The sequence below is a fragment of the Macaca fascicularis genome, chromosome 4 (genome assembly GCF_037993035.2).
Source record: "Macaca fascicularis isolate 582-1 chromosome 4, T2T-MFA8v1.1".
In the NCBI taxonomy this organism is placed as follows: domain Eukaryota; kingdom Metazoa; phylum Chordata; class Mammalia; order Primates; family Cercopithecidae; genus Macaca; species Macaca fascicularis.
The window spans coordinates 114,218,992-114,235,162 of NC_088378.1; the positions used below are offsets into that span (position 1 = coordinate 114,218,992).

At 36.0% G+C, this 16,171-nt stretch overlaps 1 protein-coding gene across 2 annotated transcripts in view; it reads right to left on the bottom strand.

Annotated features, from left to right (window-relative positions):
- PRIM2 (DNA primase subunit 2) overlaps positions 1 to 16,171 on the bottom strand; it is a 316,216-nt gene that overhangs the window by 113,920 nt on the left and 186,125 nt on the right. Inside the window, exons 9-10 of one of the 2 annotated variants that reach the window (XM_005552641.4) lie at positions 6,864 to 6,936; positions 1,750 to 1,935 (exon numbers count right to left, since the gene is read on the bottom strand). The exons of the other annotated variant lie outside the window; for it this stretch is intronic. Coding sequence (XP_005552698.3) covers positions 1,750 to 1,935; positions 6,864 to 6,936 — 259 coding nt within the window. The remainder of the gene's footprint in view (positions 1 to 1,749; positions 1,936 to 6,863; positions 6,937 to 16,171) is intronic. 2 annotated transcript variants of the gene reach the window in all.

The window sequence follows — 16,171 nt, forward strand, 5'->3', positions numbered from 1 at the left end:
ATCATAATATAATGACAATTTTTAGAATGGTGAAAACCAGTGGTGTTTAGTTGTCCAGACTAGAGTAAAAGGCTACAATGTTGAGAGTAATTATTTCAAATTGGAGGATAACAGGTGAATTTTTCTGTATTTTTTGTATTTTCTATAATTAGAATAAATTACCTTTAAAAGAAATATAATAGAGGTCTAAAAAACATTATCCAAAACTGTTCAAAGAAAATCCTATTAAATGACTTCATTAAGATTATATGGATAATGGTCAACGAAGACAGTTTTTAAAACAAATCTGAAAACACTGTAAGAGCTTTTTATAACGTTATTTTGTAAAATCTGAGCTTTTTAATAAACTATATAGCTAGAGACATGAACTGAATTGTGATCTCTTAAAAGTCATTTGTTGAACCCCTAACTCCAAATCCAACTGTAACTGGAGATAGGGCCTCTAAAGGGATAATTAAGGTTAAATGAGATCAGATGAGTGGGGCCCTAATCCAGTAAGACTCGTGTATTTATAAGAAAAGGAAGAAACACCAGGGATGCACATGCACAGAGAAAAGGCCATGTGAGCACAAAGCAAGAGGAAGGCCACCTGTAAGCCAAGAAGACAGGCCTCAGGAGAAACCAAATCTGCCAATGCTTTGATCTTGGACTCCAGCCTCCAGAAGTGTGAGGAAATAAACTGCTGTTTTTTAAGCCAACCAGTCTGTGGTATTTTATTATGGCAACACTTGCAAACTAACATAAAACATAAAATGTACTATAAAATGTACCTCGTAAATAATCTTCTATAATTTACTCTTAGGAGGCAGCAAATCAAGAAATAAATAGTAAAAAATGTTCTTCATACCACAGTGTCATGGCATAGAGGGGGCAAGAAATCATATTTCCAAATAAAATGTTATTAGCTGGCACTATTAAAGAGAAATAAGGAGTAGGATTTGGAATATAAGCACTGTGGACAGGTTTTTTAAAAAGTTGTTCAGGTTTATAATGATTATTGTCTATCTAAAAATGTTCTATAGGCTGGGTATGATGACTCAGGCTCACGGCTGTAATCCCAAGCATGCCAAGGCAGGAAAATGGCTTGAGCCCAAGAGTTTGAGACCAACCTGGGCAACACAGTTAGACTCCATCTCTACAAAAAATTAAAAAAAAAAAAAAATTAGCCAGGCATAATGGTGTGCACCTGTGGCCCTAGCTACTCGGAAGGATGAAGTGGGAGGATCACTTGAGCCCAAAGGTTGAGACTGCAGTGAGCCATGATTACACCATTGCACTCCAGCCCACCCTGGGCAACCGAGGAAGACCTTGTCTCCCAAAAAAAAAAAAAAAAAAAAAAAAAACAGTGTATAAAAGATTCTGCATAACATAATAGCAAATATTTTAAATTGTTTTCACTTTATTTGTTCATGATATCTCCCGGTGCTCAAAACATTATGTGCATATGTATGTGTATGTGTAGATACAAATACATTCCTACAGAAATATAACTCTGAAAGCAATTTCAGTCTTATAATTACTACTGGCAGTATACCGACAAAGGAAAACATTCCTTTCCCAATCTTTTGTATTAGATTAATATGCAAGTCTCTTTTTATTTAAACTGAATTGTCAACACATTTATCCTTTTAGAATTTTCAACTACATTGCAGGGAGCATATTAAAAAAAAAAAAAAAAACAGACTGTTTGATTTTCAGACCAAATTAAAATATCAGGTACCACTTTGATTTTTTTTTTTTCAAAATTACCTTGTCTGGATCCATCTTTCCTTTGATAAATTCTTGCTTCCAGAACTGCAATGCCTGTTCCAAAGTTAAACCAATGCCTTTCAGGAATAGGCCATACTGCATTCGGCCTCCATGACGAAGATGGTGATTTTCCCGCAAGGCTTTATGTAACTGACGCATGCAAGGTGGGAAGGATTTGGTAGAAAGCTACAAGAAAAAACAGAAGAGTTTTAAGTTACATGGAAGACTTATCAGGTTCCCTGTAGTATTTGTTATGGTTGCTAATTCAATTTAATTGGAATAAAAAACAAACCCCATAAGAAAGTGCTTCTTTATTGCTGTGGTTACAGATGACTCTTATCTATATCAGATGTTTCTTATTAACATTTTTTAATCAGTTACAAGTTAATATAGTATTTTAGATAGTTTGGGTTAAATAACATACTATTAAATTTTATTTTACCTTTTTTAAATTAAACTTTTTCTTTGAAGTTAACTATAGACCCCCACACAGTTACGAAAAATAACACAAAGAGATAGCATATATCCAAATTCCCCCAAAGAGAAAATCATGTACAACTACAGTAGATTATCACAAACAGGATACTGACATTGATACAATCCACTAGTCTTATTCAGGTTTCCTCAGTTGTACTCATGCACTTACTTCTGTATTAAATTCTATACAACTTTGTCACACATAAGTTGATACATCCACCACCACAGTCAAGATGCAGAACAGTTCTGTCACCACAAGGATCTCTCATGATTTTATAACCTTTTGCACCCTGCTCCCCTCCCTCAGCTCCCTAATCTTTGGCAACCACTGATCTGTTCTCCATCTCTATAATTTTGTCATTTCAAGAGTATTATATAATAGAATCATATAATATGTATTGTTTTGAGATTGTCATTTTTTACTCAGCAGAATTCCCTCAAGATTCATCTAAGTTGTATGTAAACTAATTTCTTTATCACTAAGTAGTTTTCCATGGTATGTATCACAATTTATTTAACTATTCACTCACTGGAGAACACTTGGGTTGTTTCCAGTTTGGGCTATTTCAAATGAAGCTATTATGAGAATCCTTGAAGAGGTTTTTATGTGAACATAAGATTTCATTTCCCTGAGATAAAAGCACAATTGCTGAATAGCAGATGAACTTTTAAGATAACTCAAATACAAAGCAGAACACAAAAATAAGAGAAATTGTTCTCATAAGGAAAATTCAAATAAATGTGTTAAAGAAATCAAGTTAAAAGGAACAAAGTGTAGGTCTTTCCCTTAGTGTCAAAAATGAAATATTGTTGCCCACTTTAATTTTTCACTTATGGTTTCAACTGCATTCTCTACGATTTCTTTAAATATCCTCCCAAGACTTAAATTCTCACTCCCTCACATATGCCTTAGCAAGTTCACTTCATCTATAACAGCAGGTCTCACTTTGCTTGACTTTGCTGCTCCCTCTAGTGACCATCCAGTTTCTCTTCATTCTTTTATAGTAACAGCTTCTGAATTTTTCCATCCCCAGTCTAGTTCATTCAGACCTATATCTTTCCTTGGTAGAACTAACTAGAAAGTCTTTCAGCTCATTTTCATGTGACCATTTTTGTTCCCTCATATTAATATCTGATTTTTTTCTAAACATTGTTCTAATCTATACAATCAATATTCAACATCCTTAGTATGAACATTCAAGGTTTCCTCAATATCTGATAACGACTTTTCTTTTTTTTCCTTTTCTTTTTTTTTTTTTCAGATGGAATCTCACTCTGTTGCCCAGGCTGGAGTACAGCAGTGCCACCTCAGCTCACTACAAACTCTGCCTCCCAAGTTCACGCAATTCTCCTGCTTCAGCCTCCTCAGTAGTAGCCATTACAGGTGCCTGCCAACACGCCCAGCTAATTTTGGTATCTGTAGTAGAGACAGGGTTTCACCATGTTGGCCAAGCTGGTCTCAAACTCCTGACTTCAGGTGATCCTCCCACCTCAGCCTCTGAAAGTGCTAGGATTACAGGTGGCATGACCCACTGTGCCTGGCCAATAACTATTTTTCAATTATACATAACAGAACAATTATTTATTAAGTGTTCTGGAAAATAAGCCAGGACATAATTTTCCCCTTCAATTCAGTTAAGGAAAAAAACACAACGATGATTATATTCACTATTAGGTAAGTTAAACACATGAAATAAATGACAAAATGAAGGCTCCAACAAGGGCAAAACTTGAGCACCACAGAAGCACTGTGGCAGGGAGCCCAGGAAAGCCCAGTGTACTATTACTACACCAAAACGAGTCTTCAGCTCCAGTCCACTGGGTTATTCACTATCCCATGACCACGCAGTCATGCTCTGTAGCTTCTCATTTTTCTCACTCTGCTAGCCCTACCTGGTGCACACTTCTCATGCACACGCCATGTAGCCAAAGCCAAGTCATCATTCAAGACCTAACTCAATTTCTATTTCTTTTGGCACATTCCCTGACTACTTTTTATTCATTCAATCAACAAATATTTATTTAACACTTACTATGTGTACAGCCCTGGGGAACCAGTAGTGAACAAAGAAGTCAAAAACCCTGTCCTCAAAGAGCTTACATTTTATTAGAAGGAGATGGACAATGAATACAGACATTAAAAAGATAACATCTGATGCCAAAGCACTGGAAATGAAATAGAGAAATGAAATCAAGTGTGATTAGGGGAGAGGTACTTCAATTTAGGTGGCCAGGGAAGCCTTTTTGAGGAGATGGCATTTCAAGTAAGACAAGGTAAGTTGCATTCTAGTGAAATGAAGATCCTGAGAAGGAATAAACATGGTGTGCTAAAAGATAGCATAAGATTCATGTGACCAGAGCAAGTGAGTGAGCCAGAATGGAGCAGAAGACAAAATAGAAATGATGAACACATATGGCTTCAGAGGCCATAAAATGAGTTTGGATGTTAGTCTACATATGATGAAAACCCACTAGAGGGTTCTGACCAGAAGACTGACGTGATTCAATAAACAAAGAGAACTCTGGCTGTTACGTAGTGAAAAGACTATATGAGAGTAAGAATGGAAGCAGGAGGGATATTTAAGAGGTGTGGGCAGTAGTCCAAATAATAAAAATTTAAAAGATAGTGTCCAGCTATATACAGATAGAAAAATGATTATGGAAAATGAGCAAACAAAAGAATCATAAGTCCAGGATAGAGGATGAATTATCAACTTGGATCTTGTAGAGGCCAAGAACAATAATAAGAATAGCACCAGTACACAAGATCATTAGTTAGGTGTTCAAATCATCAGTGAATACAGGTGTGGAGGGAGGAGGTGGAGTAGCAACAGAGGAGGTATCAGATGATATAATAAGATCATAAGGGCTTTAAAGGAGCTGGAGCTGTAACAATGGAAGGTGGAGAAATGTGGACCAAGACACTCGGGGCACACCTATGTACGAACTCAGGGGGAAAGTTGTCTCTACTTGAAAAGGGCCACAGGGAAATAGCATTGAGAAAGCCAGATTTGTTAGAAGAAAAAACTAAAGAAAACATTTGGAGACGAGTTGCAAATATCAAGGGATATGCAAATGACATGCTGTTGTAAAGATCAAACAATACAGATACAGAGTTAGAAGGCAGTCCAGAAAAAGATACATCTGTATTACTTACCACGGGGTCTCAGGCACAGACCCATGACAGGATCATCATCATAACACTTAACATTATATTGCTCATTTACTATTTATTATGTTGTCTCTCTCCCTCATGTAAGGTCCATGAAGGCAGGGACATTTTCTGTTTTCCTCACTTCTGTATCCACAGCACAATGGCTGGTACATAACTGATGGACTCAATATATATTCCTTAAGTGAATTAATATTTCTATGAACTCCAACAGTATCTAACCAAATTCACAGATGCTTGTGAATGGGGAAACATCTAGCTAGAACTAGGAACAAAATTAACTTCCAACCACTCACATTATATAAACACAAATCACATGAGTGGAAGTGAGAAGGGGGACTGTTAGAGATAAGTGTTTAATAAAAAAATTAAAAGATGGGACATCTTTGAGAATAAATTTCAAATCAACAAATCAACTGTGTAAAGTAGCCAACCCTATTGTTATTTCTAGACATATTAACTACAAGTACTTTTTCATAATTTTTCAAATGGAAGATGACCTATTCATTCTGATCCAAACTCATGGTCTCTCTCTACTAGTCTTATTACAGTTCTTGTTTCCAAGCATTAAAATCCTGGTGTATTTTTAATTTATTGTGAATAATTTGGTAGTTGTCTAACCCAAGATTATTTATGGCTGGCTTATTTTCCCTTTTGTGTATGGAGCGCAAATTCTGTTACGTATTAAAGAGAAATTCTACAAGTATGGCAAAGTACGCTACTCTATGGAACCACAAAGTGAAATGATGTTAAAATAAGCTATCTATTAATTTCATAGCCTACACTAGGTGATGAATTGCCCTCTCCCCCTGAAATTCATATATCAAAGTTCTGACCTCTAGTAGCTCCAAATGTGACTATATTTAGAAATGCGGCCTTTAAAGAAATCATTAAGGTTAAAGGAGGCCATGGGGCTTGGGCCCAGGTCTCACGTACTCAGTGTCCTTACAAAAAGAAGAGACACCAGGGATGTATGCAAGCAGTGGGAAAACCACAGGAGAACACAAAGAGAAGGCAGTCATCTATGAGACAAGAAAGCCCCTGGAAGAAATCAAACCTACTACCACTTTGATCTTGGATTTCGAGCCTCTAGACTGTCAGAAAATAAATTTCTGTTGTCATGACAGCCCTAACAAACTAATACACTTAGTGTTTTCCATTTCCCCTTCATTAAATGTACACAGTATTTAAATGTAAACACAAATTCCATTTAGTTATTTAAAAGAATTTCTGTTTGGAATAACTGATTAAATTCTGCTTTTATAAAAGTACAGATAATTTTCTGATTAAACGATTTTCCTATGATTTTTTAAAAATCATATGTGTAGGACATGGGATTTTCTTTAAAATTAATCAGCAAGCATTGGAAACACATTCTATCTCCTCACCCAAAAGTCTTTGATTTAAGAAAGTATATGTTCCCTCCATTGATAAAGTTCTAAGTTTAAAAGAATGTGCTACTTACCGAATCAATCTGATCTAAAGAAATCTTCCCAACATTTCCCTGGGTACTGTAATCTTGGCCAGTGTAGGAATGACTTTAAAAAAAGAAAAACAAGCAAACAAATATTAAAACAGATTCATAAAATACTTTTGATCCCTTCGAAGGAAATTTTTAAATTCTGAAAATGATAAAAAAAAAAAAAGAATAAGAAAGCATTTTACATATAAACCTTAGCAGAAACATAGCCAAGTGTTTTAAATGTATTTAATGAAATTAAAATTTAAGTAACTTACCCCAAAATAATACAAAAATATAGTAACGGTCTGAACCTCCTGACTCCTAGTCTAGAGCACCACTTCTATTTTTCAGAAGCGTAATCCAAGTTGTTGTTAAAGTTCAAACCTCTACCATTTATACTTGATTAACAGCAAGACAACACAGCAAAAAAGCAGCTGGAACTTAAACTGGGAACCATCACTTAAAAGCAGTAAGTGAGCAAGTTACTTAGTTACTCATTCTCTGTAGGCCAGGTTCCTTACTGACTAACGGTGATAATAATGCCGGCTTTGCAGTATTGATAGGAAGTCTGAATTGTAAGAATTTTTGTTAAAGAGCCTGACATAAAGTAATTACTGTTTATTAAAATAAATAATATCTGAATAGCACTTTACAATGTACAAAGAGTCTTTGATAGCCTCTAATTAGATCCTCGCAACCCCCTGAGAGAGCGTTTCTATATATCATTTGATGAATGGAGGCTTGGAGGAGTTAGAAACTTGTTAGGATCAGAAAGCAAGTGAGCAGTGCAGTGGGAACTCAAACCTTTTGATTCCTAATTCCCTATTTTATCACTGCACCATATCATCCTCTTCCCTACAATAAATTTTCCTGCAGGATTATCTTCAAATTAGGAAACATAACTTGGTATATACTACCTAAAGCCACCCACCTCAGTAATGTTTCACCTCCTTGACACAACACACTACTCACGCCCAACTCCATGAACATGGACTCAGGTGCATGCAGGTGTGACATAGCAAAAAACAGCTGCTAGATTACATAGAAATTCACAATCAAACCAAGAATTATACAAATACCACAACTAAAGGGAAATCCTGGAGTGAATAGTCATTATGATCATAAAGAATTCCACCGGGGCAACAGAGTAAGACTCTGTCTCTATAAAAACAAAAAACAAACAAACAAAAAACCTGGGCATGGTGGCATGCCTGTAGCTCTAACTACTCTGGAAGCTGAGGTAAGAGGATTGCTTGAGTCAGGAAGAGCAAGGCTGTAGTTAGCCATGATCATGCCTGAGCACTCAAGTCTGGGCTATAGAGCAAGACTCTATCTCAAAAAAAAAAAAAAAATCCAGACACTATTTTTTTTTTTTTTTTGAGACGGAGTCTCGCTCTGTTGCCCAGGCTGCCCAGGCTGGAGTGCAGTGGCGTGATCTTGGCTCACTGCAAGCTCTGCCTCCCAGGTTCATGCCATTCTCCTGCCTCAGCCTCCTGAGTAGCTGGGACTACAGGTGCACGCCACCATGCCCAACTAATTTTTTGTATTTTTAGTAGAGACGGGATTTCACCGTGTTAGCCAGGATGGTCTCGATCTCCTGACCTCGTGATCTGCCCGCCTCAGCCTCCCAAAGTGCTGGGATTACAGGTGTGAGCCACTGCGCCCAGCCTCCAGACACTACTTTCTATCTGCTCAGTTACAGATGTTAAGTATCAGAATTAGAAATGGCATTTCTCCTCTACTCATCTATAATCAGAAAGGCTTAGTATGTCTGCATTAGAGGAGGTGATAATAAACATCACAGCTACTTAACACATATTTGAACTAGTTAAGGATAGCTGGGGGCAGGGGGCTTGTTAGATACAACACAAGGCAGGCAGAGGGTGAGAAGCCTGTATCCCATACTCTGCAGGCAGTGAAAAATCATGAAAAGGTATGAGGCAAGAACTGACATAATCCAGTTTACACTTGAGAAACAAAGTAGTGTGGGGAAATAATTAGAAAGGGGAGGGACTGGCAACTAACTGGAAGAATACTGTAGGCAATGTTATATCCAGGCGAGGGAAGGTAAGAGCCTGAGTAAAGTAGTGGTAACGATGGAGAAAGGAAGGCAACAGATGGGCTCAGGAACTTTTCTGGAAAAGAATAGATATGCTTTGATGAGGGAGGTAGAAAAGTCAAGAATAACAGTTTCTAGCCGGAGTGTCTGAGTGCTTCCAAGACACGATTTCACTCTCCACAAGACAAAAACTATTTAGCCTAAACAATAAAACTGTAATTCAGGAATAAACTTACAAAGAAATTATGAAAATACAAGTTGTGATAATAAGTTTTCTTTACTTCGTATTACAATGTTTCCAGGTGAATGGTGTTTCCTCATAATAATGAAACATTGACAGAAGCTCAAAAATCAAGGTAGAAGAAAAACAAATAACGCTGCCATAAAATAATAAAAACCCTTAAAAACAATTCACATTGGCTCATGAAACTGGCTTTTACTTGGAAGTGCCAAGAGATGGTTCTAAAGGAGAATCCTAACAGGTAGCCAGGGAAAGAGACGCACCCTTCTCCCACATTCAGAGCTCAGCGCCAGCTTTCTATCGCACTGCTGCCAAATAAATGAAGCTGCTATATTAATGAAATGTCAAAATACATGCTTATTTTCATGATTTAAAAAAGATTGATTTTATGAGGGAACATGTCTTAGTGATTATTATATTGGGAAAACACAGAAAGTCATTTTTAACAGCAAAAAACATTTCTAATTGCTTCAACATCTATAAACACATGCAAACCCAGCAGAAAATAGTTTTCTGTCCATTTAAAATACTCACAGCTTTATTTTGAGAAACATTCACTGTCAACAACATAGTTTTTTTAACAAGGGATTCAGAAAGCATAAAAGCTTTTCCACTCCTAATGTTTCATAAAAGAATAAAGTGAGATATAACACAAATACCATTTTTTCAATATAGAACACCGAAGAACATTTTAATGGGTCACAAAATTCAAACATGTCATTAATGAGTATTTTGCCAAACATAAAGGGCAATGTTTGATTAACTAATCAGAGAATCTTGAAAAATCTGAATTTGATGTCCTTAATTCTCAGTTTAGCTACTAATTTTCCACAAGTTTAAAAGGAAAAAGACAAGGCAAGCTATGCCTCAATTTTTTTCATCCATAAATATGTGTGGTAAGGGATAAGGAATTGCAGTGATTTACTTTCACTTCCTATGCATAATTTATTTGCTAAAGTAGCAGGTGAAAGGCATTAAGGGTGAAATATCAGTTTTCTCAACTTACAGAAAAGTAGTGAAAACAATAAAGATGTGGTTCAGTGAATATCCAATTACATTTGAAATCTATCTGAAGACACTGGGTTGCAAAAGGATATCGTGTACTTTTGCTAAAATGTAACAATTACTGCACCGTACCAGCAAAATAAATACCTTCACTACCGAAACAGAACCATATAAATGCATAAAACCCAGGAAAAACTACTTTTTTAATATCACTAGATTGTCAGATTCTCTCTCTATAAGACACATTTTTTCCACATCCCAGTTGTTGTTCTGATCTGGATGTAACAGATTCTAATTATTAAAACAAACAAACAAATTGAAAAAAAAAAAAAAAAAAAACACCACACACACACACCTTCAGGAGTCCCTGTACAACCCCCCATCTCTCGGCATGCACTTACTAAGCATCTTTGTGACCAAGGAAGGGTCCAAGCAGTGAAGGATCGACACAATCCAGGGAGGAGAACAACAAAGCTCAAAACAATTGTTCTCAGGCCTACAGAGAAGAGGTCTCTTCTAAATGAAGGGTGAGAGAAGAAGGTAGGCAATGTGAAGCATTAAAGATTTTTGAGCAATAAAATGACACTGAATAGAGAGAGTCACGCTTTAGAAACACAGACTACAGGATTCTAGAATGTTATTAAAATGTTGTTGACATGACTGACAACAGGTCTATGTTGAATAGAGAGGCCTGCTGAGCCACAGGGGGAGGTGATCTTGGGGGACTGAAATGGAAGGCTGGGATGAAGGGAAGATGACCATCAGTAGGAATGAGCAACTGGGGAGTAAAGTGGAAGAATCAGAGATTGTAGTCAGAAAATAATTTAAGCTTGGAGGTTTAGAAGTAGGATGTGATAATCGCAAAAAAAGTCAAAGGCCCGGCTGTTTTAATATTTTTATCATTTGTAGTTTAACAGTGTTGAATATATTAAAACATTCTGACATTTTGACCAGATTCATAAAATTATGTGATTAAAGTTTATTAAGGTTGTTGAAGGGGTTTTAAACTAAGAATGTGATAAGGGCGAGGCATTTTGGAATAATAAACTCTTTTTCTTGGGATCTGAAGGGTTATCACATAACAGATGGATGGGCAGAAAAGATATGCAAAGCCAAGAAAATTTCTACAAAGTAGTTGATAGATGAAGAGGTTAGGTTAGAAAAACACACAAGCAAAGGCAAGTGGGCAGGGGATGGGGGAGAAATTCAGTAGGAAATTAGGTAGGTCCTGAGATAGGAATTTAATCAAAGACCATTACAATAAAATTTTAAAAACACCTTTAAGTCCTATTTCCTTTGTAATAATATAGTGCTAAGTTTCTCTTTTAATGAAAATGTGAGGTTTTCTTCAGGTTTCTAAACACCTAAGTGTACATACAATAGTGTCTTCTAAGAAAACAGAATTTTGCAATTGTGTATAACAAACTCTGCTTACACAGAAGTAATCTGGTGTCTCTCCCTATGTTTTTGTTTTCTTTTGAGGTGATGGTCTTAAATTATATACTCTGCTATAAGAGAATTCATGATACACAAAATATATAAAAGCATCTTTTTTTTTTTTTTTTAATTTGAGACAGAATTTCGCTCTTGTTGCTCAGGCTGGAGTGCAATGGTGCGATCTCGGTTCACCGCAACCTCTGCCTCCCGGGTTCAAGCAATTCTATCTCAGCCTCCCAAGTAGCTGGGATTACAGGCATGTGCCACCATGCCCGGCTAATTTTGTATTTTTAGTAGAGACGGGATTTCTCCATGTTGGTCAGATCGGTCTTGAACTCCTGATCTCAGGTGATCTGCCTGCTTCAGCCTCCCAAAGTGCTGGGATTACAGGCGTGAGCCGCCTGTACCCAGCCAACAGCATCTTTGCACCCAGCCAAAAGCATCTTTTAATGGTTGCATTTGTTCAATAACTTACATAAAACTTAATTAAAACGCAGTCGCACCCGAGGAACTTTTCCCTCCCATATTATCTTGCTCATTAAACATAAGAGGCCAGCATGGCTAGTTTTCCAATATAGCTTAAAATCACAGTAAACAGAAAGTTATAAAGCTAACAGAATTTCAATAATTTATAGGCTGAAAAGAGAAAGGTCAGACTTTCAAAACATACAAAACACATATTTATGCAACCAAATTTAAATGATCCCATTTTAAATCCAATTAAATCAATCTAATTTTGGAGAATGAAGGGGTTGGGAAATGACCAACACAGCAAGGTGTAATTAATCACATCCACACTAAACTAGAGTTTTCCCCAAATACTATGTCACAAATGTCTAATGTACAGAACAAAAATACCATGGATACATAAAAGGATAAATCTGAAACAGAAACATCTGCACACATCTGATCTGTAAATTGTAGTGAAAGGCAGACCTACTCCTGGACTTTGTAGAAACAACAGAAATTTAAGTCCTGTTCAATGTACCACGAATACCAATATGAGCACTTAGGTACTCAACAGGGAATTGTTTTTGAGTGTTGAAACTCAGAGTTGAAAACAAAAAGCAGAAATTACATGAAAGTGGATTTATGGGTCTCATGGCAAGATTAGCTGGTTAAGAAAAAAAATAATAATCTTTTCATGCTGTGGCACTGATTGTTAACAGAAGATGGATCATCACACCTCAGCTCCAAGAGTGGTATTCACCAGCTCCACTACTGTGACATAAATGCCACAGGGTATTACTGACAAAATGGGAGAGCAAAAGTCAGCTTTTCAAGGGTGATTACAACTCCAGTCATTTTCTCCTTTTCAGACTACTGAGGAAAATTTGACAGAGTAAACAGGAAGTAGTGGAATAGTTGCAACACTTTAGGAATTGGCTGCAACTCCTCCTCATTTGTGTAATTTCTCCAAGTCCAGTTTGCCCAAGGCAATCATGGAGACATAAAAGAACCAGGCAATAAATAGAGAAGAGTGATTAAGAGGGTAAGTTTCAGAATCCAAGAGTCATGCAAAAGTTTGCATACAGTCACTATCTGTGTGATTTTGCAAAGATCTCTTAATTGCTTTCATCTTAATCACTGGTAAAACAGGGATTATAAAACAGATCACAAAAGTGCTGCCCTCAAAAAGTTGCTGTGAGGACAAATGAAATGTCTGTAGTGTTTATCACAGTATTTTTCACTCAAATTGTAATAAACATCATCATCATCCTGGCCTAAATTTATTATTCTTAAACATTTTGGATTTTTTTTCCTCTGTTCTTAACATTCACCTATGAATACTAGAATTCTAGTATTCATATTCTTCCTATGAATACTAGAAAAAAATAATTTCTTTCCAACCTTCTTCATACTATCACATAAAATGTTTAACCTCAAAGTATTAATAGGAGAATTCAGATGTCCTTGAATAACCTGATATCTGGAAGATTTTGTGAGTCTATCATTATAGTCTATATTTACACTTTTAGGAAGTGTCCAAAGTACAAATATTCAGCTTAAACAATAGAGATTTAAATGAAATCCATTTTATGAAGCTTTACTGTTCAATATAGTATCCATTAGCCAAATGTGACTACTGGGCACTTGAAATGTAGCTTAGACTAAATTGAGATGTTCAATAAGTACAAAGTACACACTGGATTTCAAAGACTTAGTACATAAAATGTAAAAGATTTCATTCATAATTTTTCATAGTGATTACATATTAAAATGGTATTTTGAGCTGGGTGTGGTAGCACATATCTGTAGTCCCAGCTATTCAGGAAGCTAAGGAAGAAAAATTACTTGAGCCTAGGAGTTCAAGTAGCTGAGCCTGGGCAAAAGAGCAAGATCTCATCTCTTAAAAAAAAAAAAAAGATATTTTGAATATGAGTTAAATAAGATATGTTATCAAAATTAATTTCACTTGAGTAATTTAAAATTATATATAATTATATATGTGGCTTACATTTGTTGCTCTCATTATGATTCTACTGGATAACATTATTGTACAGTGAGGAGACAATGACATAAAACAATCAAACGGTTTTCTGGAGGACTAGGTATAACTATAGAATAGCCAGCTGACTTGCCCTGACTTCTATTTGCTACATTAAGATCAATCTCTGCCAGTCATAAGCAAAATACAGGCTGCAGTTAGGCCGAATAAAGGAAGTGCTTCAAGTCTACTATAATTGTGCTTGTTTTTACAACATTTTACTTGGGAATCAAGTTTTTATATTTAAGCCATAGTTTGCCATTTATACTGTTAGGGAAGCAGTCTTGAATTCTGATTAGCTTGGTGGTAACCTGAATTGTTTCTCTGGGGACAAAGAAAGCTGTGGCATGTTTATTTGGAAGGCTTTGGGGCTGCTTGGCCAACCTCAACCTCAATACCTAATTGCAACTGTCCATTCTTCTCTCCTTTGTAAGAAGCCATAATAGACAGGATGCAAATGTGGCTTACAGCAAAATCCTAAGCCAGAGTGGAAAGAATTCCTCCCTCATCCTCAGGGGGTATCTCTCTGCCCTCCACCCCCTACCAGCAGAGTTTCTGAGGTTCATAAAACATATTTCCATTCTTTGTCAAGCATTTCCCAGTACTCTTAAGACTAAACAGGTTAACACCATTTACTCCTTTCTATCTGGCAGGCTACAGTTTATCATATTTTTTAAACTAGCATAAAATAAAAAAGCAGTGAAGCAAGCATCACAAATAATCAAAACTGATCTCTGCATCAAGGAAACATATTTATTTGGACCATTAAAAAGTAAGCTAATACATCTTTCAAAATGAACTGTAATCTCCTACATCATTCCATAAAAGTATACCAAGTTCCAATACAACATTTTCACATAAAGCCAGGTGTAATAATAGCACAAATGGAAAAACAATTTCAGGAAGAGGAAATAAACATTTCTGTACATTACCCATATATCTATTTTTGCAATCACAATTTTACCCACTGTGGGTGTTAAAAAAACAAACAAACAAACCCTATCCACATAAACTAGGCCACTCAGACATTTAGAAAGCACAGTCCCTGCACTTTGGATTTGTAGGGTGGGTAGGAAATCAAAGGAGCCAAAGCTACAATGTATCATTTCCTGTAGTGAAGGATATCACAGGAAAATTCAGTCAACAGCTGTCACCACTGAAATTGAAATGAGTTTGGGTTTTATTCTCCAGCGAAATCCCTAGTAAATGGTATCCAACTTGTATTAGCCCAGGTGATTTTCCCTGCAGTTATTCCAAATGAGAACACAATCAATAAAATTCTGTTTTAAATTGGTTGAATGTAGATTATTTTTCCACAAGCATAAATTTTATTCAACTTTATTTTTAAAGAAGTCTCCACAGAAAACTACCATCACACAACATGCAGTATACTGACCTATTTTTCTTTATAACTGGGAGAAATCGTGTGATTCCAAGAGGCTAAAATATCCAATAAAAATCAGGACCATATGGGTTTCCATATCAGGTAGGAACTATAAATGGTGCAATTGCTACTTTATTTTATGTTTCCTCATCTTCCCTATGTGGTCCATATTTTCCTATTTATTCCAAGTTATAACCAAAATCCAGTGAACTCCAAGATAAATGAAAGTTGCATCTCATTTTTCTATAAAAATATCTGTACATTTGTCAAAAGACATTGAACTATATCCTTTAAATAGGTGGATTTTTTGTATATAAATTTTTGTACCTCAATAAAATTGATTTTAAAAGTAAAATACACACACACACCCCTATAATATATATTCAAACTACAGCTTTACATAGCTATTTTCACCATATAACTTTAAGACCCCCAACAAACATATCTATTTTCATGAGTAAAAAATTTATGTTCCTTTACTCTCTATATTCTTAGCATATATTATGGTAATATAATGAACCCTAATAGAGATGGTTGTGGTTTTGGGTTGTGTCCAGGATAGTCAAATGACTACAATAAAGAAAGGATTCACAATAGGGTAGTCACGAAAAAGTGAGACGCCGAGGGAATAAAGTTCCAACATCCAGCAAAATTAATATGTTAAAATGATAGACAATGTCTTCCCATTCCCCCACAA